The sequence below is a fragment of the Engystomops pustulosus genome, chromosome 1 (assembly GCF_040894005.1).
Source record: "Engystomops pustulosus chromosome 1, aEngPut4.maternal, whole genome shotgun sequence".
In the NCBI taxonomy this organism is placed as follows: Eukaryota; Metazoa; Chordata; class Amphibia; order Anura; family Leptodactylidae; genus Engystomops; species Engystomops pustulosus.
The window spans coordinates 177,370,480-177,392,862 of record NC_092411.1 but is presented as its reverse complement, the minus strand read 5'-3'; the positions used below and the strand labels follow the sequence as shown (position 1 = coordinate 177,392,862).

Sequence of the window (22,383 nt, the reverse complement as noted above, 5' to 3'; positions counted from 1 at the left end):
CAGGTTTCCTGTCCATGGAGGGCGGATACCAGTCTCTCTGGTGGTGCCGTCGTGATGAAGGGGAAAAACACATTGAAAATGCATGCATGCATGAAAAACAGACACTGAACAAACTCTGGTCAGTAAAAAACTGACACTTTTCATCAGAGTTGTTAAAGATATTACACTGGACCCAGACGCCATCTTACATACGGTCAGACATTTTAAAGACTCAGCATTCATTTCATATAACTTTGTGTAGTGATAACTAAGTTTGGGTGTGCCTTACCCCTGAGGAAGCCTGCATAGACAGGCGATACGCGTGGGGAATCTTTCCTCCAGCTCCCTCCCTGACTGCACTATAGGTAACTATATCTACTGTTATCCTTATGGCTAAACCACCCTGTTTACATTGTATAGTATATTTTGCACTTTGAATATGATAGCATATAATGATTAATGGTGGTTCTAGCCACAATAGGTTTCATTTCCTAGAATATGTATTTTGTTGCATTGAGCCCAGGGATGGCTGCTGGACTCTAGCACATGCAGTGCTTTTTAATTGCTTTTATGTATCATCTTTGATTCAATAAAGTTTTCATTTGTTTTGCATACATCCTGCTTTGTTTCTGTGTTCTAAGTTTGGGTGTGCCCCTCAGCACACAGACTTAGTGCTCACTAGCACCACCTAGTATAAGGTATCCAGGTGAACATCTGGACATTTGGTTTATGTGAAGACAGCCAAAGGTTCTACATTCCTTTGTGTGCTTACATCCAATAGTGTTACATTTCCTGGGTGAGAACACCCAATTATAGTTGCTGCTTTCCTAATTACACGCCTTATGTAAAGTGCCTTATGGTTTTCTATAAATGTCGGTCCCTCAATAAACTTATCAGTCTTGTTGTTTGACTAACTTGAAAGAAAAGACAAGACCTGTCCTTCCAGGAAGTTAGCAAATTCCAGCGCTGGACACAGACTCATTTAATTTGAAAGTCATCTTACAATGATTAGGGGTTTGAGCCCCAGATAAAAATCTATAAGAGAGTTCAGTCGGTTTTCAGTCAAACCCTGATCCCCCTGGCGTGATTTGCAAAGAAAGTGTGAAAGAGGCCATAGGATTCGTGATATTAGCAGGAAGAAGCAGCAACTGATGCTTCCAGCACTGATTTAGATCCAGAGGCAGAACTAATATCAGTCTTTTGTCTATGGTCTGTCAAGAGCTGGAATCATAAACCTCTGTTCTACCAAAGCAGTGCTAATGTCCAAGTCAAACAAATTTTTTTTTGGAGGGGAAGGGGTATGAAATAGTTGTGAACTGAATGGGCAAATTATTTTGATTAATCACAATTCTGAAAACTTAAAGTTGAAACTCCATTTTAAAGGATCGAACAGACACAGTTGTAGACCAACACTTTTTTGACTTGGGAATGGTTATATTTTTTACATATATTTTAACTGTAAAATTTGACATGAGGACTATAAACACAGTCACTTGTATTACTGAAAAAATAATCATCATGGACGAAAAGATAAAAAAAAAAAAAAAAAAAAAAAAAAAATCTGACTACCCTAATCTAAAAAGTCTCTTTGTAGCATATCATTGCATTTCCTATTATGGTTTCCAAAGTTTTAGAAGACCGTCTTCACTGTAGGTACCAATCAAATTCTGGTGAGGATGATGGGCGATTCCAATAACATCTTTCTCATGCACCTAGACATGTAAAGAAAGAATATTCATTACAATATATAAATATATATACACACAGACACATTCATGCTGAAGTATAATTCAACAGAGGGTCAAAGTGGATATCAGAAATATAAATGGTCAAGTCTGTGTGTTTCCTCTAGCTTTTGCAGTTTACAGCTGCCTGTGTGTCCCTTTGTTTCTAGGTACAGGCGGTCCCCTACTTAACCCCTTAACGACTTGGCCTTTTTTAGTTTTTTCACTTAATTTTTCACTCCCCACCTTCAAAAATCTATAACTTTTTTATTTTTCCACATAAAGAGCTCTGTTATGGCTTATTTTCTGCGTAACAAATTGCACTTCGTAGTGACAGTACTCAATATTCCATGGCGCGTACTGGGAAGCGGGAAAAAAATTCCAAATGCAGTGAAAATGGTGAAAAAACACATTTGCAACGTTTTCTTGTGGGCTTGGATTTTACAGCTTTCACTGTGTGCCACAAATGACATGTCTACTTTATTCTTTGGGTCGGTACGATTAAGGGGATACCAAATTTGTATAGGTTTTATAATGTTTTCATACATTTAAAAAAATTAAAACCTCCTGTACAAATTTTTTTTTTTGATTTTGCCATCTTCTGGCGGCAATAACTTTTTCATAGTTTGGTGTACGGAGCTGTGGGTGGTGTCATTTTTTGCGACTTTTGATGGTGTTTTCATTGCTATCATTTTTAGGACTGTGCAACCTTTTGATCACTTTTTATGAATTTTTTAATATTTTCCAAAATGGCAAAAAAAATTTGTCATTTTTGACTTTGGGCGCTATTTTCCGTTACGGGGTTAAACGCAGTGAAAAACCGTTATTATATTTTGATAGATCGGACATTTTCGGACGCAGCGATACCTAATGTGTTTATGATTTTTACTGTTTATTAATATTAATATCAGTTCTAGGGAAAGGGGGGTGATTTTAATTTTTAGGTTTTTTTATTATAATTTTTTTTTTTTTAACTTTTTTTAACTTTTTCTTTTACTATTGTCTATTACTATTGTTTTACTAGGTTGTCTGATCGATCCTACCATATACTGCCATACTGCAATATGGCAGTATATGGGGATTTTACTCCTCATTCATTACAATGTGCTGATTGCACATTGTAATGAATGGGTTAAAACGAGACAGCTTCGGGCCTTCGTGAGACCCGAAGCTGTCATGGCAACGGATCACCGCTCCCCGTGACGTCATCGGGGAGCGGCGATCCGCGGCAAAATGGCGCCGCCATCTTTTTGGAGCCTCCAGCAGCATTGCCGCTGCCGATCGCCGTGAAAGCACCCGCGATCGGTGCTAGCAATATGCAGCAAAGACTTACCGGCTATGGAGAGGGCTCGGCCCGCGAGCCCTCTCCATGCACCGGGACCCGTGCGTCGGGAAGGGGTTAAAGGGAACCTGTCACCAGGAGACTCATTTTTAGCACTCCCCCAGTCCCCACAGAGCATAGTACATATGCTGCCAAAGTGTTTTTGTATTACAAATTGGTTTTACAGGAAAAAAAAAAAAAGATATGTAATATTGTACCTTTCATTAGCATCTGCTGTGTGACTAGGCAGTTGCCAAATGTGAGGGGCTGGAAAGGAGCAGTTTCTCCCCACCCTTGGGAAACAGCTTCTCCATGTGACCTTTTCAAATATATGAAAGCACCCATCACTTGGCTTAGCGACGCCCCCTGCTCCTCTACAGCCAATCCCGAGTGTGGAGAGTTATTCATATATTTGAAAAGGTCACATGTTTCCCAAGGGTGGGGGTTGGGGGGGGGATAGCTCCTTTCCAGCCCCTCCCATTAGGCAACTGCCTAGTCACACAATATAACATATCTTTTATTCTGTAAAACCAATTTTTTTATACAAAAACACTTTGGCAGTGTATGTACTATGCTCTGTGGGGGGGGGGGGGGGGGAGTGCTAAAAATGGGTCTCCTGGTGACCGGTTCCCTTTAAGAACACCTGACTTACAGACTACCTCTGGATGTTACCAATTTCCTGTACTTTATCCTTAGGCTACAATAAACATCTATAACAGTTATCACAGGTGTCTAACGAAGATTTATTGTTAATCCCAGTTCTGATGACAACCCAAGATTTTTAAAATCCAATTGTCAGAGACCAAAAACAAATTTGGCTGCAGTTACAATTATAAAGTATACGGTTCCGACTTGCATACAAATTCAACTTAAGAACCTATCTTGTACGTAACCCGGGGACTGCCTGTACATAGCAGTACTGTAGGTCAACTTTTTGTGAAAACTTTCCTGCAAGAACCTCTTTGAAAAGGCCACACATAAAACTTACAGGATATCAAACTCACTGGAACTGGTTTCAACCAAGGATATATGTTATATGTTATGTTATATGGGCTTATAGATGTGCAAATTAATCAACATTTTATACAACTGGCTAAATTATGTCAATCGCAGACTCCAGCAAAAGTAGCTTTAAAGGGGTTGTGTCATCATAGCAAATGGCTGTAATTGGGTCCAATGCATTGTGACAAGTACTTTCACCATTTACACTTATTACAAAATATGCAGGCTTACTGAGATAACTCCTTTTGTCCTGGTTGCTGGCGCCCTCTAGTGGTAGCTGTGTCCCGTCCTGAGCTACAGCTGATCTGGCCGAGTCTGCGCACAAACATTCCACCAGCTGTTCTGCACTACAGATCACTCCACACTGAGAGATCAGCTGACACACTGCAGCCAATAGGAAGTGAGAGAGGGGGCAGAGAGCTCAGCCGTCTACACCAGTGAATGAGGTGATTTCCACTGCTCCACAGTTGCTTCCAGCAGCAGATACAAGGTAACTGCAGACATACATGACATCTGCTGCCCAGAGGAGTCCCCCATAACATGGATCATAGCAATGCAGCAGCCCTCTCCTCCCTCCACCATTAGTCAGGTCACACAGGAGGCTGCAGAGATAACACAAGTAACAGGCTGAGCTCTGATCTCTCCTGATGCATCTCCTGTACTCTCCACCATTCACTGTCCCTCCATGCTACCCTGCTGTCCTGCAGTCCTCCTCCTGTACTCTCCTCCATTCACTGTCCCCCCATGTTACCCTGCTGTCCTGCAGTCCTCCTCCTGTACTCTCCTCCATTCACTGTCCCCCCATGTTACCCTGCTGTCCTGCAGTCCTCCTCCTGTACTCTCCTCCATTCACTGTCCCCCCATGTTACCCTGCTGTCCTGCAGTCCTCCTCCTGTACTCTCCTCCATTCACTGTCCCCCCATGTTACCCTGCTGTCCTGCAGTCCTCCTCCTGTACTCTCCTCCATTCACTGTCCCTCCATGCTACCCTGCTGTCCTGCAAAGGGGCCCCTGTCCCTGACTAGCAGGGAAGTAGCTAAAGATCAGTAACATGTGAGAAGCTGTCACCTATTTATCTATGCATCCATGCATGTCAGCCTGACCGACCATGTTGCTGTTATAATACATAGTACATGTGTACTATGTGCAGTGACCTGTGTAGTGTGCAGGGGGCGCCAGATTCAGGATTTCTGGCGCACGTTCTTCATGAATCTGGTGCCCCCTGCACTGCTTTGACAGAGTGCACCGACTTTTTTTGGTGCAATTTTAACATGGGGCGTGTGACACATTTCTATTGGATCAGTAAATGCAGGGACTATTTGAGCACAGCAGGTGGAAGGAGACTCTGAAGACTAAGCGCTCTGTAGCACTGAGTTGTGCAATAACTGCCGCTGTCAGTGCTGTGCATGTGCCTGGCGAGGCCCCTCCCACATCTGCTTCTGTGTGGAGCAGAATAGAGGCTGAACAAGCATCATAACACATAGAAAGGAATCTTTAATTCCAGGTAACCTTTACAAATAGATTTTTGAAATATTTTAACCTCTTTGACAGCTTTTTGCAGTCAATTGTTTCGTGGCATAACCCCTTTAATGATTTTTTGCTTACCGTTAGGGTTCTCTCCAGTTTACCAGTGACTGTGCTGAAACAGTACAGCACAAAATCCTCTCCAACGCAGTAGATCCATTCCCCTCTGGGCGATAATGTACAGCACACAAAGTCACCACCTTCTCTCTTACCAGAGCTGAAGCTTCTTACAATCTAAATGACATTAGAGATACCAGTCAATGTTTGGCTACACACAAGAGTCATATAAAGAAACTTCCCAATGATACAAATCAAACTCAGGGACACTCCATGTTCCAGCACTTACCTGTCCTTGCATGTTCATAATAACGACGGTGTTTGATCTATTACACACGACAAAGTGTTCTGGATTCTTCGGCAACAGGATAACACTGTTCACAGTGATGTCTGTTCCAGCAGTGCTGCCAAGGGACTTAAAGGTGTTGGCACATTCTGTGGTCTTAACGTTCCAAACCTTGAAGACAGAATATTTAAAAAAAATAAATAAATATAATAATAATAATAATAATAATAATAATAATAAATAATAATAATAATATATATTATTATTTTTTTTTTTTTTAAATCACCCATAAAATATACAGGATACAGAAATTCTAAACCCCCATATTTTTTTTTTTACTATACCTTCACAGTTCCATCTGAGGAAGCACTTAAAATGTAATGACCATCCTGTGTAAATGTAGCCTCATTCACGAATGAGGAATGTCCTCTGAATTCTTTCAGGGTTTTACCAGATTTCAACCCATGGATTCTGCAATGTAATTGTCAAAATGCAGTATAATTAAAAGTATGAGGTGGTCTTAAAACCCACCAGTCAAAGAATACAAAATTGAATTATGATCTAAATTTCTATAAGTCTTCCCACCAGGATAACTGCAAGAGCCCCAGATGCTGTGGATATCATAAATACCCGGACTTGGGAATACAACTCTACACCTACCCACTTTCTGGTCCCTAACTACTTCATGTCACTCTGTTTTAAAGCATTTACACTGGAGTATGAGCAGAGTTTTTCAGCACAATTTTGTGCTGAAAATTCACTCCTCTGAAGCAGAGTAGTATGTTAAAAAAAGGTCAATACTCACCTTTCCAAGCCCCCTGCAGGTCCTCTTCACTTCCTGTGCGACAGCTCTGCTTGCTGATATCATAGTGTGTGCGTGGGTAGCGATAGGTCTGTGCACATACTATGCTGTCAGCAAGAGGCTAACATAGCGTGTGGCGCAGCGAGTGCAAACAGAGCTGTTGCTGCCAACGTACAGGAAGCAAGAAGAAGACCTGCTGGGGCATTGAAAAGGCGAGTACTTGTCGGGTGGAGATTTTATATCACTGAGGGCTGAACTGCCTTGCAGGCTATATACTGGAGTAGGCTGTAACCAATGCCTTTCCCACACTAGGCTTATACTCAACTCAATAGGTTTTCTCAGTTTTTTTGTGGTAAAATTAGGTTGGGTCTGCTTATATACAATATATGGTAGTTTCCCAGCACAATACAGTTTACTGGATAATTATGATGCCTCTTTGTTGTTACTCCAACTATTGCAGTTTGATAGTAGGGAGACATTAGCTCACCTGATAGTTTGGTCAAATGAAGCACTAAGGATCTGACTGCTGTCTTTTGAGAAACTAAGGCATGTGACACCTTTACTGTGAGCACGTTCAAACCTTCTCAAACATTGTCCACTCTGTATTTTCCACACCTGAAGATTTAAAAGAAGAATGAAATCCACATAATACTACTGTGCATAGTGTATTCTAGGGAATAAACTGATTAATAATTTCATACCTTAATTTTACCATCTTGAGCCCCGGTTGCCAACATTTCGGTGTCCCTACTAAAGCACATGCACAACACGGCATCATCCATCATCATGAAGTTATCTTGTGCTTGATACTTCAAATCCTAAAGAGACACAGCACATTAGATTAACCTCAACAAAAATATATAAATGTGGATGTCAGACTGCAAGCCGATGGCTTTTCAATGATTGGGTTTTACTTTTTACTTTTCATTTGCCTGTATTGTTCCCGTTACCAGATGAATAAAGCTTCTCAACGATTTTAAACGGATTACAGTGAGTGCCGTCCTACCTTTTTTACCTTTTGTCTATATGCTAAGAAGAAAAAGACCTTCTCATGGATAATGCACCTGGTGGTGAGCGAACCAAGTTTTGGAAATCAATATCAACCAATTAATAAATGTAATATTCCTGCTTGAACTAGTGGTCACGCACTAATGTGTCAACAAAATTTAGAAAATTAATGTCATATTTTGTGGCTGGAGAGTTTGAAACAGGTCGCTGAAAACCTGTTTTGTGATTTACTGTGATGAGGTATTCTTGGAAATTTGCACAGGATTCTCCAACATTAAACAACCATTAGATCCATAGTCATAAGAACAAGGTACTCATTGCATCAACATTTCATAAACTAAAGCTGCTAGAGAGAAATGGCAGGTCTTTCAGAATCAGCAGGTCACAAAATGCCTGGAATCAGGTGAAAAACTCCAGTCAGCATGACATAAAAAGAAACTGCTGTTTATTTTTGAATTTCTATTTATACAGTGGTGGAATACCTATGGCACGTGTGCCACAGGTGGTATTCCAAGCCCTTTCCAAAACCCCAGCACAGAGTTTCCAGACAGGACAGAAGGTAGTCCCAGGCGGTTCTAAATGTGCTCAGTGTTATTTTAAAGACGATTATCCTGGGCTGCCGACATAACAAGAAGAGTGAGAATGTGCGGAGAGGATCAGATTATCATTGGAGTCATGCTGGTTGGGTGGGGAGTTGTGAAAGAAAATGTGGTAATATGGATTTCTCTTCCTTCCTTCAATAGTATTGATGTCCTCAGAAGTTTAGAAGAATAAGAGCAATATTATCTTCAATAACTGACTTTTGGGCACATATTGTAAGTGGCATCCATGCCCAATATTTAACAGAATTAGTGAAAAGCAGAGGTGTACTCCTAAAAATACATTATTAATGCTCATTTCTTATTTAATAATATAATATATATATATAAAGCCTTCAGACTTTGATCTTGACACAACGTATAACACTGGTACTTGCCTTTCTTATTTTTCCGGTTGTGAAATTCCACACCTCAATAAATCCATCCACTGACCCAGTCACCAAATACTGTCCATCAGGTGAAAATCGGGCACATTCTACATGTGATTTCTGACCAAACTGTATTAAAAATTAAAAAAAAAAAAAAAAAAAAAAACACACATTAAAAATATGTATATTAGAGACATGAATTCATGTTGACTGGTGTTGTAAATAAGACCTACAGGAAATCTGTTAAGGAAACAATCACACAAATTGCTCTGTTGAACGACTGTTTATAGGGAAAAAAAAAAAAAAAACGACCTGGCTGTATTGCAACAATGAGTAGGTCTGGGGGGAGCAAACATGGGTGTGGAATGAGTATAGTCAAAGAAATACTCACAAAAACTTCGTAATATCATCATATTACTATCACTTGCAGAAGGACGTTTTTGAGCTCCATTTCATAGCCCCGTTATCCTCAAAAATTGATAACGGCATCTGTCAACATGCAGCTCCCAAATTTGAAAAATACTGAAGCTACACAGACCACAAAAAAAATTAAATTTTTGAGCTGCATACATATTTGAAAGGAAACACTATGATGAACACATGGCAGCATCATAGTATTTTTGTGAGTGTATGTTTAGACACACTGTTTAGACACACTAATTCAAAGTTTTCTGCATTTTCATATAATAACTATAATAACTGTAGTTTCACACTGAATGCATCAAACTATGAATTAAAACATTAATGTGGAATTATATGCTTAACAAAAAAAAGTAAGTTCTTCAAAGTAGCCAACTTTTGCTTTGTATTATGGCTAGAAAAAAAACAGCTAAGAAAAAAAGAGTGGCCATTATTACTTAAGAAATGAAGGTCAGTCAGTCTGAAACATTAGGAAAACGTTGAAAGTGTCCCCAAGTGCAGTTGCAAAAACCATCAAGCGCTACAAAGAACCTGGCTCACATGAGGACCACCCCAGTAAAGCAAGATCAAGAGTCACCTCTGCTGCAGAGGATAAATTTATCCGAAGCACCAGCCTCAAGAATCGCAGGTTAACAGCAGCTCAAATAAGAGACCAGGTCAATGCCACACAGAGTTCTAGCAGCAGACACATCTCTACAACAACTGTTAGGGGAGACTGAGTGCAGCAGCTTTCATGGTAAAATAGCTGCTAGGAAACCACTGCTAAAGACAGGCAACAAACAGAAGAGACTTGTTTGGGCTAAAGAACACAAGGAATGGACATTAGGCCAGTGGACTTGCGCTTCGGTCTGATAAGCCCAAACCACCGTATCTTTGTGTCAGAAAAGGTGAACGAATGGACTCTGGTTCTCACCGTGATGGAGGAAGTATGATGGTGTGGGGGTTCTTTTCTGATTGGGGATGAAGTGAAGGTATACTGAACCAGCATGGCTATGACAGAATCTTGCAGTGGCATGCTATTCCATCCAGTTGCATTTAGTTGGACCATCATTTATTTTTCAAACAGGACAATGACCCAAACACACCTCCAGACTGCGTAAGGGGTATTTGACAAAGGAGTGATGGGATGCTACCAGGGTCGGCTCCAGGTTTTAGTAGGACTCTTTGTAGAGAACTCACGTGGCAGCATTAAAAGTTCAAAAACACACACAGTCTTCTGTTCCCTAAAAAAATTCCATAGTGTATCAAACCAAATCCTTATATACAGTCCCCTCACCCCATGGATTCCTTATTTACAGCCTTGTGTGTGTATTTTAACTTTGTGCATAACCTTTTATACTTTACAATTGTTTTTTTAAAACTGGCAAAGCAGTGTTTATACATTATACATTAGAATCTCACGCAGTTTTCATATAAATAAAAAATATAACAAGCCCAATATGCATGGTTCAGTGAAAAATAGATTAAACTTGGATGGTGTGCATGAGATCTGCTCATTTTGAAACAAAGTAAACAATCTTTTGACTTTTTTGCAATAATCAAAAAGTTATTGGGTCAGAAGGCAATGCAAGTCACATCAGTTTCAAACTTGGCAATAAACTGTGCTTGTGAGAGCCGCAAAAGGTTATTAAAAAACAAAGTGGCTCAAAAAGAGAAAACAAAAAACAAAGTAATCAATCCTCTATAAAACAAATAAAATGTGCTACATGTAAATATATAAGCCAATTCATTTACCTTGATGTGTCTGCTCAACTGTGTGGGGAACTTTTCTTCTTCCACATCTTTTACAGCCGCTTTACCACGGAACAAATCAATAGTCATTCCTGGAGGTAAAAGTCCCTGATGCTGCTGCCATTTCAATGCCTATAAAAGAAAGCATTTGTTAAAACAAAACTACTATTGCCATTCATAGGCATGCAAACCTAAAGTATATAAATAAGAAGCAGTGATTCAAAGTAAAAGCTGGCATTTGTTTAGAACACATTACCTGCTGCTATCTTACGGATGCCACTGTTTAGAGCAGTGGTTCTCAATGTTTCTGATGCTGTGACCCCGCAATACAGTTCCTCATGTTGCGGTGACCCCAAACCATGTACAAGAATATTATATTCGTGCCAAAAAAATGCAATAAAATCGTGGCTCCCATGGCTTTAGGCGACCCCTGTGTTTTGGTCGTTCGACCCCCGCTGGGGTCACGACCCACAGGTTGAGAACCGCTGGTTTAGAGCATAAAGATCCCTTTATGGATATATTTTTATACCATGAATTTATATTATTTGCAAGAACCATCTCATATGATGTTTTACACAAAGCAGTGTTACTTAATACAATTGAACAATATTGGTATAAATTAGTAGCAAGTGAGACTTCTTCATGTAATATTGCTTCCCAATTCCACAAATTCCAACAAACACAAAACAAAATTTGTAGAAAACCTTGATAGGTTGTGCGTGTGATGCCAAAGTGTCCACATACTTTAGGCTAGTTAATGTTTTCTTTACCTGACCCAACAAAGCCATAAGACGAGATGGAGGTACCACGCTCACTTCACCAGCAAGAGCTTGGGCTATCGCTGCTCTCCTTTTCTCTTTGCTGCTGCCATCTGGATATGCCTGTAAGAATCATTATTTAATTTTATAAAACACACAAGACAAGGATATAAAATTGTTTATGCAACAAATGTGTATGTCTTTCTCTACCTCAGTTCTTCACATGCGCATTTTGACATACACAAATGGCACCAGCACTTCAGGAGATTTGAAGATAAAAAACAATATTCTTTATTTAGAGCCAAGTAAAAACTTAAGCATGGCAAGGTGCATAGGCGAGTGGAATCCGAGAATATGACCTACGCGTTTTGCTCGTTAGAGCTTAATCATGGTCTGTCAGATTTAGCTGTAACGAGCAAAACGCGTAGGTCATATTCTGGGATTCCACTCGCCTATGTACCTTACCATGCTTAAGTTTTTACTTGGCTCTAAATAAAGAATATTGCTTTTTATCTTCAAATCTCCTGAAGTGCTGATGCCGTTTGCGTTTGGAGTCTTGTGCCCAGAGTCCGTGGGGTTGTTTGCTGTTCGTGTGCTGGGAGTGAACCAGGCTTGGGAGGTGAGCTGGACTATACTTGGTGTAGTCTTTTTGCAAAAAAAAGTGATCTAATGTGACATCTTCCACATTGTCTTTGGACACTATATGCCACGTTAACAATATAAAGTACTCATTTTGTAATCAAAAAGCATACAGTACATACCTCACGGGGGTCAAAGTATGAACGAGCCAAGAGGTTTTCAAGATGTATGTATCTTTCGGGCTGGGTTTGCTTCAACATGATCATTGGGTCTGTTTGTCTTAGAAGGGATCTGGCAGCTCCAAGTTCACGAAGCTCGATTAATTCCAGTACAACCTAAAATGTGAAGTGAAAAAGGAAAGGTTATCCATATACAACATACAAACAGGTTAAGCCTTAACTACTACTATTCCGGATCCCCCAATGCGCATGAACGTCAGAGGGACGTGTATCCGGCCGCAAATTTCTGCTTTGTGTTCCTTGCCTGCAAAAAAATAAGATAGAGCTTGCTCTATGGCTGTTCTGTGCCATTGCCTTATTTTGGCTTAAGGTTTGGATGACATTTGAGATTCATCTTTTTATTATTGGCTTAAACTTTTGTACTTTATGACAATTCTGTTTTTACCTTACAGAATGGCTGCAGCAGTGCTGCAGCTGACTATGGGTGGTGTGTGGTATTGTTACTAAGCTCCATTAATTTCTTAATAGCAAAGCCCACAGTTTGGTGTGTGGCATTGGTTTTGAATAAAAGCAGGCATGTTGTTTTAATCAAAAGACAACCTCTCTAATACTACCAAGCCAAAAACTTGTATATGGACTGATTTGGCAAACTGTAATCTTTGTGTGCTATATAAATAAAGGAATTATTACTTTGGGATTATAACTAGACGCGCACTTTAATTCCTATTCTTTTCTAATTTAATAAAAGCATAGAAAAGTTTATGATGGTATACATACAAGCAACTCAACTAATATTAAGCATAGACAGAAGTACACTGAAAGATTATTTAAATTGATATTCTGGACTTCTAAATACTAGTGACCTAAATATCCATATTACCTGCATGTTTGTAGTGCAGAATGTTGTATGATAAATGCACAGTATAATACAGGAGCAGTGTAGTGTAATAGATCTATAAAATTTCACTATACACATTACAGAAAAAAAAAAATCTGCATTAACCCCTTAACGCTCTGCGCCGTAGCTCTACGGCGCAGAGGTATAAGGGATGTATGAAGAGGGCTCACGGGCTGAGTCCTCTTCATACAGAGGTGGGGGTTTTTGCATTTTGCACAAAACCCCCACCGCTAATAACCGCGGTCGGTGCTTGCACCGATCGCGGCTATTAACCCTCTAAACGCCGCCCGCAAAGTCGCGGGCGGCGTTTAAAAGACGGCGGCGCGCGGGCGCCGCCATCTTTTTTTCGATCGCCACGCCCCCGAACGTCATCGGGGGGCGGCGATCGGTTACCATGGTAGCCTCGGGTCTTCTTTTGACACGAGGCTACATGGTTTATGCAGGTTCGTTACAATGAGCCAGTGGCTCATTGTAATGTATGACCTGCAAAAACGCCATATATTGCAATACTGTAGTATTGCAGTATATGGTAGGAGCGATCTGATCATCTAGGGTTAATGTACCCTAGATGGTCTAAAAAATAGTGAAAAGAAAAAAAAAAAGTTTAAAAAATAAAAAAAATTAATAAAATATTAAAACTTCAAATCACCCCCCTTTCCCTAGAACGTATATAAAACATAACAAACAGTAAAAATCACAGACATATTAGGTATCGCCGCGTCCCAAAATGCCCGATCTATCAAAATATAAAAACGGTTACGGCCGGCGGTGACCTCCGAGGCGGGAAATGGCGCCCAAATGTCCGAAATGCGACTTTTACACCTTTTTACATAACATAAAAAATGAAATAAAAAATTATCAAAATGTTGCACAGACCTCAAAATGGTAGCAATGAAAACGTCGCCTCATTTCGCAAAAAATGACCCCTCACACATTTCCGTGCGCCAAAGTATGAAAAAGTTATTAGCGTCAGAAGATGGCAAAAATTTTTTTTTCTTTTTTGTACACATTCGTTTAATTTTTGAAAATGTATTAAAACACAATAAAACCTATATAAATTTGGTATCACTGCGATCGCACCGAACCAAAGAATAAAGTAGGCGTGTTATTTGGAGCGAAGAGTGAAAGTCGTAAAAACTGAGCCCACAAGAACGTGACGCACGTGCGGTTTTTTTTCAATTTTTCCACATTTGGAATTTTTTTTCAGCTTCGCAGTACACGGCATGTTAAAATAAATAACATTACGGGAAAGTAAAATTTGTTACGCACAAAATAAGCCCTCACACAGGTCTGTACACGTAAAAATGAAAAAGTTATGGATTTTTGAAGTTGGAGAGCGAGAATTTAGCCGAAAAACCCTCCGTCCTTAAGGGGTTAATGATCCACTGCATGTTATGTATTAGCTGTGAAAATAAACTTTTGTAAAGCAAAGGGCGCAATCCTCCATCCTGTTGCAGCAAAGTCACAGCATAAAATGCATGAGAAACCAGACATTTTCGGGATAAATTCCATTCTGCAGTTAATCTTATATGGATAGGCTGTCAAAGGTCTGACTACCAGTGTGTTACGGAATTAGCCCAATAATGTTCTTTATTGTAATCGCTATGTACCCACACTGTTTATTTTTTTCAGCAAGTGGAGAATTCCAGACAAAATATAAATTGGAAGCAGCAATCCCATCACATACATAGATCCTATTTACCTGTTCATATAAGTCTATAAGTGTCTTGTCTGGCAGCTTAAGTGACTGAATAGCCTGCAACACGGTGTCCCAATGGCCACTGTTAATGTCCGCCACAAAGCTCTCTATACTGTCCACTGTATTTAAAGACACAGTGGTCTCTTCCTGTAAGGTCGCCAATGTACGGTGTAAGCTGTTTTCTTTCAGGTACTGCATGATAAGACGGATGACGCTAAGGGAACAAAGAGAATTTACTATTAATCACAGCATTAGATATGAGGGGAGAAAAAAAGCTTACACACGTTTAGTATGTAGAGGACAGCCAGACACTTAAAGGAAACCTACCATTTAGAATGGTAGGGGTGAGCTGGTGCCGGTACTTACTTTCGTTAGTGTTATAAACTGCGGTATCGCGGTTTTAACACTTTTTAAACTTTAGAGCAGAAGAGGCTTCGGCGCTGCGTGCGCATGATCGTGCGCGCACCTACATAGGTAATAGCGGAGATGTTGCCCTTCTGCTCTAAAGTTTAAAAAGTGTTAAAACCGCGATACCCTGAGCTGGTGCTCGGTACTTACAGCTTACCCCTACCATTCTAAATGGTAGGTTTCCTTTAAGTCTTTCTCTTTTATAAATCCCAACAATCCTATATCAGTTAATTTTCCTGTTGATCCATTGCTCAGTCCCACCAATCTATGTTATACTTAAAGATGGCATGTTACCACTATGTGCACGTGGTGAGGGACTAGGGTACCGACAGAGGCAATGCTTAAAGGAAACCTACCGCATTACAATCGTACTTATAAGCCTCCAATTCCTTGCAGCAGCTCAGGGTGAGCTGGTGCCAGAGCATATCTTTGTTATTTTCATTATGTGCTGTACTGCTTTTCAACATGGTTTTAATCTTTATATTTGAAGCACCTTCAGCGCGCACGCACCATGCCGATGGCGTTACACACGCACGGTTGAGCGCATGGTGCACCAAGCGTGTACCACCATGCGCCGAAGCTGCTTCGAATATAAAGATTAAAACCATGTTCAAAAAGCATTACAGCGCATAATGAAAATAACGAAGATATGCTCTGGCACCAGCTCACCCTGAGCTGCTGCAAGGAATTGGAGGCTTATAAGTATGGTTGTAAAGTGGTAGGTTTTCTTTAATGCATGAGGTAACAGGCTGGCGAGTATACGTTTTCACGTTACGCCATTTGTTGGGGGTTTAACACTGTGTATAACATTTTAAGGTCGATGCTACAGTAAATGCCATGGAGGCTGGATGAGAAAAAGAACTGCTGTAAATTCAGGTCTAACAACTGCTTTCTCTCGGGGTCTTACATCACCCTCCAACTTATCTGAATGCTCCAGCTGCCCAGTGTTACAGTAAAAGTGGGGGGTGGGGTGACAAAATGGTTTTAATACTTGTATACAAATAATAGCCGTGATAATTCAGTCTTTTACTGTTATGTCATGCAGTAATTCTTAGTATCAGGAGAATCATTACTGCAGAAGCTGTGGAGCCGATGGCGGTGACCACATACGTGCACGCACGGCACCTCATGCTGGAGGGGTTTATGTGGCCGCAGCCTCGTTGCAGTCACATGAACTCCAACGTGACACTTACTCGGACGACTCGATCTCGATAGACATCTCGGCTGCTTCCCGGTGCAACGGACAGATTCAAGATCCCTTCTAACAGCGACGTAGATTCGGGCTCACAACAACGCCGTCACATCCAGGGCATCGGCGACGGGGTTCTACGTCACTTCCGGCTCCTTCCTGCAGCGCTCTAGTGAGGACGATAGATGGCGCCTACATTTATTACTGTTATGACTGGCCAGTGGAGAGGAGCTGATAAAAATAGAAGTACTTCCCGCTGTACTGTTTCCAGTGCCTCAGCACAATGCATAGCGGCAGGGTTCTTCTTTTGTTGTTCCGCTTAAAATCCATAATAAAAAAAATAAATTAGATTACGCCTGTTAAAGGGGTTTTCCCAGAAAGAAAATTCTCAACCCCCTAGTGATGTTTACACAATAAAGATCATTTTAACCCCTTACTTTACAATTTACTCAGTTTTATTGCTGTTGTAGCTCCTTTCTCTAAGGTGCTCAGTGTAAAATCCCAGGGTGTGGGTGGGGACTCTCTTAGCAGACACATTGGGGCACATTTACTTACCTGTTCCCGGCGCTATCCCCGATCCGGAATGTCCGACGAGGATGAAGTCTGCCGGGATTCACTACCAGCGTACCCCCGATATCCAATATCATTGCTTCCCCGAGTTCACCTTCTTCTTCCCGGTGTATGTAAGTGCTTGGCCTGCGACACAATTTTAAATGTGAAATCCCGCGCTCAGTCCGAATCCGTCGCATTGTCCGTCGGCCCGTCCCCGTTTTGTACCACGTGAAAGCTGGCGCGATTGCGACACAATCCGTTCGCATGCAACGTAATCCCCTAAGTAATCCCATGAAACGCCAGGAAACCGGACGGAAATGAGGCCGTGGGACCTTAGTAAATAAGCCCCATTATGATCCATCTAGTTCTCTGGGGTGACAATGTGGTTAGATTATCAGGGTACAGGTGTATATACCCTTTCACCTGGCTTCTGACATTGTACTGACACATAGAGAGATGAGAGAGATGATGAGAATACACAGAGGCTGACAGACCATTACACTGTTACACTGTGGGCTCTGTTACATCTCACAGATATGTTTCTGCTTCCCCCTTCCTCCAGATCACTTATCTCCTTGTAGCTTGTAGTTTGCAGCCTCTCTCTCTCTGCTCACAATGTGCTGACAGGCTGTGAATCAGAGAGTGTCTCTGAGCTCCGGGCAGGGGGCGTGGCACATTCTCACACAAAAATCCAAGATGGCGGCTGACCCTAAGTAAGAAGTTACAGGGTCGTGTCTAGGGGAAACTGAAATTGTGTACAGCAGGACTGATAGAGACATTGACTTATATGTGTGAAATTTTTGTTAATAACAAACAGTGAATTAGAGAATGTGTTATTTTGTTATCCTGAGTACATATAAGAAACTTGTCTTTGTAGGAATACCCCTTTAAAGATCTTTATCTTTTGTAAGGTAAGATTGTAAGGTGATTGCCACGTTATAGATCTTTGTTCCCAGCAGTGGGATATGTAGCACAAAGAATGACACATACACAGTCATAAGCTGTACTCAAATCACTGTGATTATTTCAAGCAGGCAGTCATGTATATCAGAACAGAAAAAAACCTTGCAGACTGCGTGAAAAGGGTGATAAAATACTGAAATGCTATAGTTTAGCTTGAATATACCTGACATTTTCCCAAATGAACTGCATGCATAGTTTTTATTGGGAAAATACCAGACTAGAGAAAACATAGGGGGTCATTTACTAAGGGCCCGATTCACGTTTTCCCGAAGTGTTACCCGAATATTTCCGATTTGCGCCAATTTCCCCTGAATTGCCCCAGGATTTTGGCGCACACAATCGGATTGTAGCGCATCGGCGCTGGCATGCAAGCGACGGAAATCGGGGGGGGGGGGGGGCGAACGAAAACCCGACGGATTCGGAAAAACCGCCGCATTTAAAACAAAAATTGTGTCGCGGAGCTTGGACTTACCTTCACTCAGCCCGGCTCGGTGTATTCCAGTGCGTTCCAGAGAACTTCAGCGCAGCAGCGCCACCTGGTGGACGTCGGAGAAACTGCCTTAATAAATCCCGGCCGGACCCGAATCCAGCACAGAGAACGCGCCGCTGGATCGCGAATGGACCGGGTAAGTAAATCTTCCCCATAATATTTATACTTATTGTCATTGTAAAAGCTCTCTACTAAAATATGACATTCAAGCAGAGAAGCTGTAGAAAAATACAAGGTAAACAATAGTGAGGACAAAGTAATTTCTAAACAGTTCACACAAAATGATGTTGAATCATGACATGGCTGGGCAGTGGACAACATGGCCCCTGGATAAGACAAGATGGCAGCTGGGTTACCAAAATGGTGACCAAAAAATCTGTCCTTAATACTTTTTATTCCCTTTAGAAGTCACAGCACAGTACTAATACTCCTATCCTTTATATATATGGGCACAGAACAGTTATACTACTCATATCCTATATATATATATACACACTACTAATTATTAGGGAACAGCACTACTAATTACTCATGCCATGACTAAGAGCACAATGTGCTCGAAACACGTAGGGAGCTAGTCTACTAATCCTCTATGACGGCGCCGCGTCAGAAGAAGATTTCGGGACATCGGGTCAGTATAGTGCCGGTGTCGGGCTGTGATATCACAGCCCAGACCCGGCACTAACACCCGGGATCGGAAAAACTCTGATTGTGCTTACCGGGGGATCCGATCCCTCCTGCCGCTGCCCGGGTCCCGACGAGTGACCCGAGGCTGTCGGCTCCTCTTCTCGCCGGGTCCTGCCTTCCTGAGCATGCTCAGTTACTTACACTATACACTGCAATACAAGTGTATTGCAGTGTAAAGGCTTGAATAAGCGATCGGAGAAAATAAGCGAAGTAGAAAATGTAAAAAAAGTTTAAAAAAAAAAATTAAATCTTTTTATAATATAATTAAATAAATAAATAAAATAAAAGTCCCATAATCTCCCCAGTAACACATAAAATGCAAATACAGAAAATAAAACACAAAAACATACATATTTGGTATCACCGCGTCCGTATTAATCTGTACAATAAATCTAAATCAATATTGAACCCGCTCGGTGAACGATGAAAAAAAAAACTACGAAAAACTTCCCGTAATATACAATTTTTCATCAAACACCATCACAAAAAATGTTCTAAAAAGTGATAAAAAAAAGCTACGTTCCCTAATATGATACGACTGAAAATAACAACTCTTTTCGCAAAAAATAAGCCCTCAACCAGGTCTGACAACATAAAAATACAGAAGTTATGGCAATAAAAAGTTGTCAATAGTAAAAACAATGCGATATTCTCCAATATTGGTTTTGCTCAGGAAAATTGAGCAAAGATAAGAAAAACTATATAAATGAGGTATCACCGCAATCGTAGTGAACCAGAGAATAAAGATAAAATATTATTTTTACATTACGGTGAGCGGGGAAAAAAAAATGCTAAAAATCCAAAATAAAAATTGATGATTTTGTTTGTGTCCCCCTTGAAATAGTTAATAAAATCTCATGAATAAGCTATAGACCCCCCTAAATGAATTATATATACATTGTATCTCATTCCGTAAAAAATAAGCCCTCATATGTTTGCATTACCAAAAAAATAAAAATGTATAGGTTGTACAATGTGACAATACAAATCTGCTGTGAATGGCGCCTCCATTCATTCTATACTTGGCCGTGCGCCTGTACAGAAGTTTACCACCACATATGGGGTATCAGTACACTCTGGAGGAATTGGGCATCAAGCGTTGCAGTGCGTTTCATCATTTAATTTATTCTGAAACTGTCAGTTTGGCCTAAATGAATGTATTTTCCAAAAAAATTCCATAGTTTCTAAATCGCAGGTCCATATTGTTTTAACCCATGTGAAACACTTAAAAGGTTAATGGACTTAATAGAAGTTGTTTTACATACGTTGAGGGGTGAAGTTTCTATAGTGGGGTAATTTATGGGGTTTTACTATTATTTAGGCCTTACAAAGTCACTTGGAAGCTGAGTTTTCCCTCAAAATGTGAGTTTTGGCAATTTTCATGAAAATGAGAAAAATCGCACCTAAAGTTCTGCACCTCATAACATCCTAGAAAAGTGAGAGGATGCATAAAATATCATCCCAACATAAAGCAGACATTCCGTAAATGTAATTTATCAAGCTTTTTGGGTATTTTTACTTCCTATCTGGAAAGCAGAACATTTCAAACTTGGAAAATGAAGAATTTTTACAAACTTTTGCCAAATTTTCACTTTTTTTCAGAACGAATCGCAAAACTTATCACTTAAATTTTTATAACTAACATGAAGTACAATGTATCACGAGAAAACATTCTCAAAATCACCGGGATATGTTAAAGCGTTCCGAAGTTATAACCAATTATCGTGAGACATGTCAGATTTGAAAAATCGAGTCTGGTCATTGAGCTGAAAACTAGTGTCGGTGATAAGGGGTTAAACTATTTTTTAGACCCTCTAGAGTATTTTAACACTAGATAGTCTGATCGTTCCTACCATATACTGCAATACTACTGTATTGCAGTATATGGCATTTTTACACAGTATTCATCACAATGAGCCACTAGCCCATTGTAACGAAACTGCAGATGCCATGCAGCCTCAGGGCTGTCATGGCAACCGATCACCGCTCCCCAATGACATCCCGGGAAGCGACAATTGGAACAAAGATGGCCCATGTGCTGCTTTCTTTTGAGTGCCAGTGACAGCATTGGAATCTGAATTAGCATACCTCCCAACTTTTGGGCAAGGTAAAGAGGGACACAAAGCCCCTCCTCCTTTTTCTAAACCACGCCCATTGCCCCACCCACAGGCACAATATAATATCGAACTTGATGGTCCCCACATGGTACAACGCCACTTAATTTGGCCCCCCCTTCCCGTGGACCAATATAATATCCCCTAATGCAACTCTGCAACATGTAAAACATATAAGACCCCTCTTTAATTTTATCCTGCCTTTACATTTGGTTTTCAGCTTTTATTTTTCTCCCCAAACTTTAACATAATGCTATCTGTACTCAAACCCCCACCAATCCTGACATGGTGTGGTCCCTGTCCTCCATCCTCCTCCTGTCCTCCATCCTCCTCCTGTAGCCTCCTGTCCTCCAGCCTCCTCCTGTAGCCTCCTGTCCTCCAGCCTCTTCCTGTAGCCTCCTGTCCTCCAGCCTCCTCCTGTAGCCTCCTGTCCTCCAGCCTCCTCCTGTAGCCTCCTGTCCTCCATCCTCCTCCTGTAGCCTCCTGTCCTCCATACTCCTCCTGTAGCCACTGTCCCCCATCCTCCTCCTGTAGCCTCCTGTCCTCCAGCCTCCTCCTGTCCTCCATCCTCCTCCTGTAGCCACTGTCCTTCATCCTCCTCCTGTAGCCTCCTGTCCTCCAGCCTCCTCCTTTAGCCTCCTGTCCTACATCCTCCTCCTGTAGCCTCCTGTCCTCCAGCCTCCTCCTGTAGCCCCCTGTCCTCCAGCCTCCTCCTGTAGCCTCCTGTCCTCTAGCCTCCTCCTGTAGCCCCCTGTCCTCCAGCCTTCTCCTGTAGACCACTGTCCTCCAGCCTACTCCTGTAGCCTCCTGTTCTCCAGCCTCCTCCTGTAGCCCCCTGTCCTCCAGCCTGATCCTGCAGCCTCCTGTCCTCTATCCTCCTCCTGTAGCCCCTATACTCCAGCCTCCTCCTGTAGCCTCCTGTCCTCCAGCCTCCTCCTGTAGCCCCCTGCCCTCCATCCTCCTCCTGTGATCCCCTGTCCTCCATCCTCCTCCTGTCCTCCATCCTCCTCCTGTGACCTCCTGTCCTCCAGTCTCCTCCTGTAGCCT

At 41.3% G+C, this 22,383-nt stretch overlaps 1 protein-coding gene across 2 annotated transcripts; it reads right to left on the bottom strand.

Annotated features, from left to right (window-relative positions):
• Positions 1–1,376: 1,376 nt before the first annotated feature.
• Positions 1,377–16,715, bottom strand: SMU1 (SMU1 DNA replication regulator and spliceosomal factor). Of its 2 annotated transcripts, XM_072113955.1 has the most exons (12): positions 16,535–16,715; positions 14,937–15,147; positions 12,340–12,492; positions 11,591–11,701; positions 10,824–10,952; positions 8,679–8,798; positions 7,396–7,512; positions 7,182–7,309; positions 6,237–6,363; positions 5,896–6,063; positions 5,631–5,783; positions 1,377–1,691 (listed from the first exon to the last, which is right to left on the bottom strand). In XM_072113955.1, the coding sequence occupies exons 1-12, from the start codon at positions 16,558–16,560 to the stop codon at positions 1,593–1,595; spliced, it is 1,542 nt and encodes a 513-aa protein (XP_071970056.1). In that variant the 5' UTR covers positions 16,561–16,715; the 3' UTR covers positions 1,377–1,592. The 2 variants fall into 2 exon arrangements, with proteins under 2 accessions (XP_071970056.1, XP_071970057.1); XM_072113956.1 differs by lacking the exon at positions 14,937–15,147 and having other exon boundaries at positions 16,535–16,713.
• Between the last annotated feature and the right edge of the window lie 5,668 nt (positions 16,716–22,383).

Coding starts and splice junctions, on each gene's coding strand:
- SMU1 (XM_072113955.1), bottom strand. CDS start 16,560: ATGTCTATCGAGATCGAGTCGTCCGA. Junction 10,953..11,590: donor TTATGGCTTTGTTGGGTCAG/GTAAAGAAAACA, acceptor TTTCTTTTATAG/GCATTGAAATGGCAGCAGCA. Junction 7,513..8,678: donor CAACCGGAAAAATAAGAAAG/GCAAGTACCAGT, acceptor GTGTCTCTTTAG/GATTTGAAGTATCAAGCACA.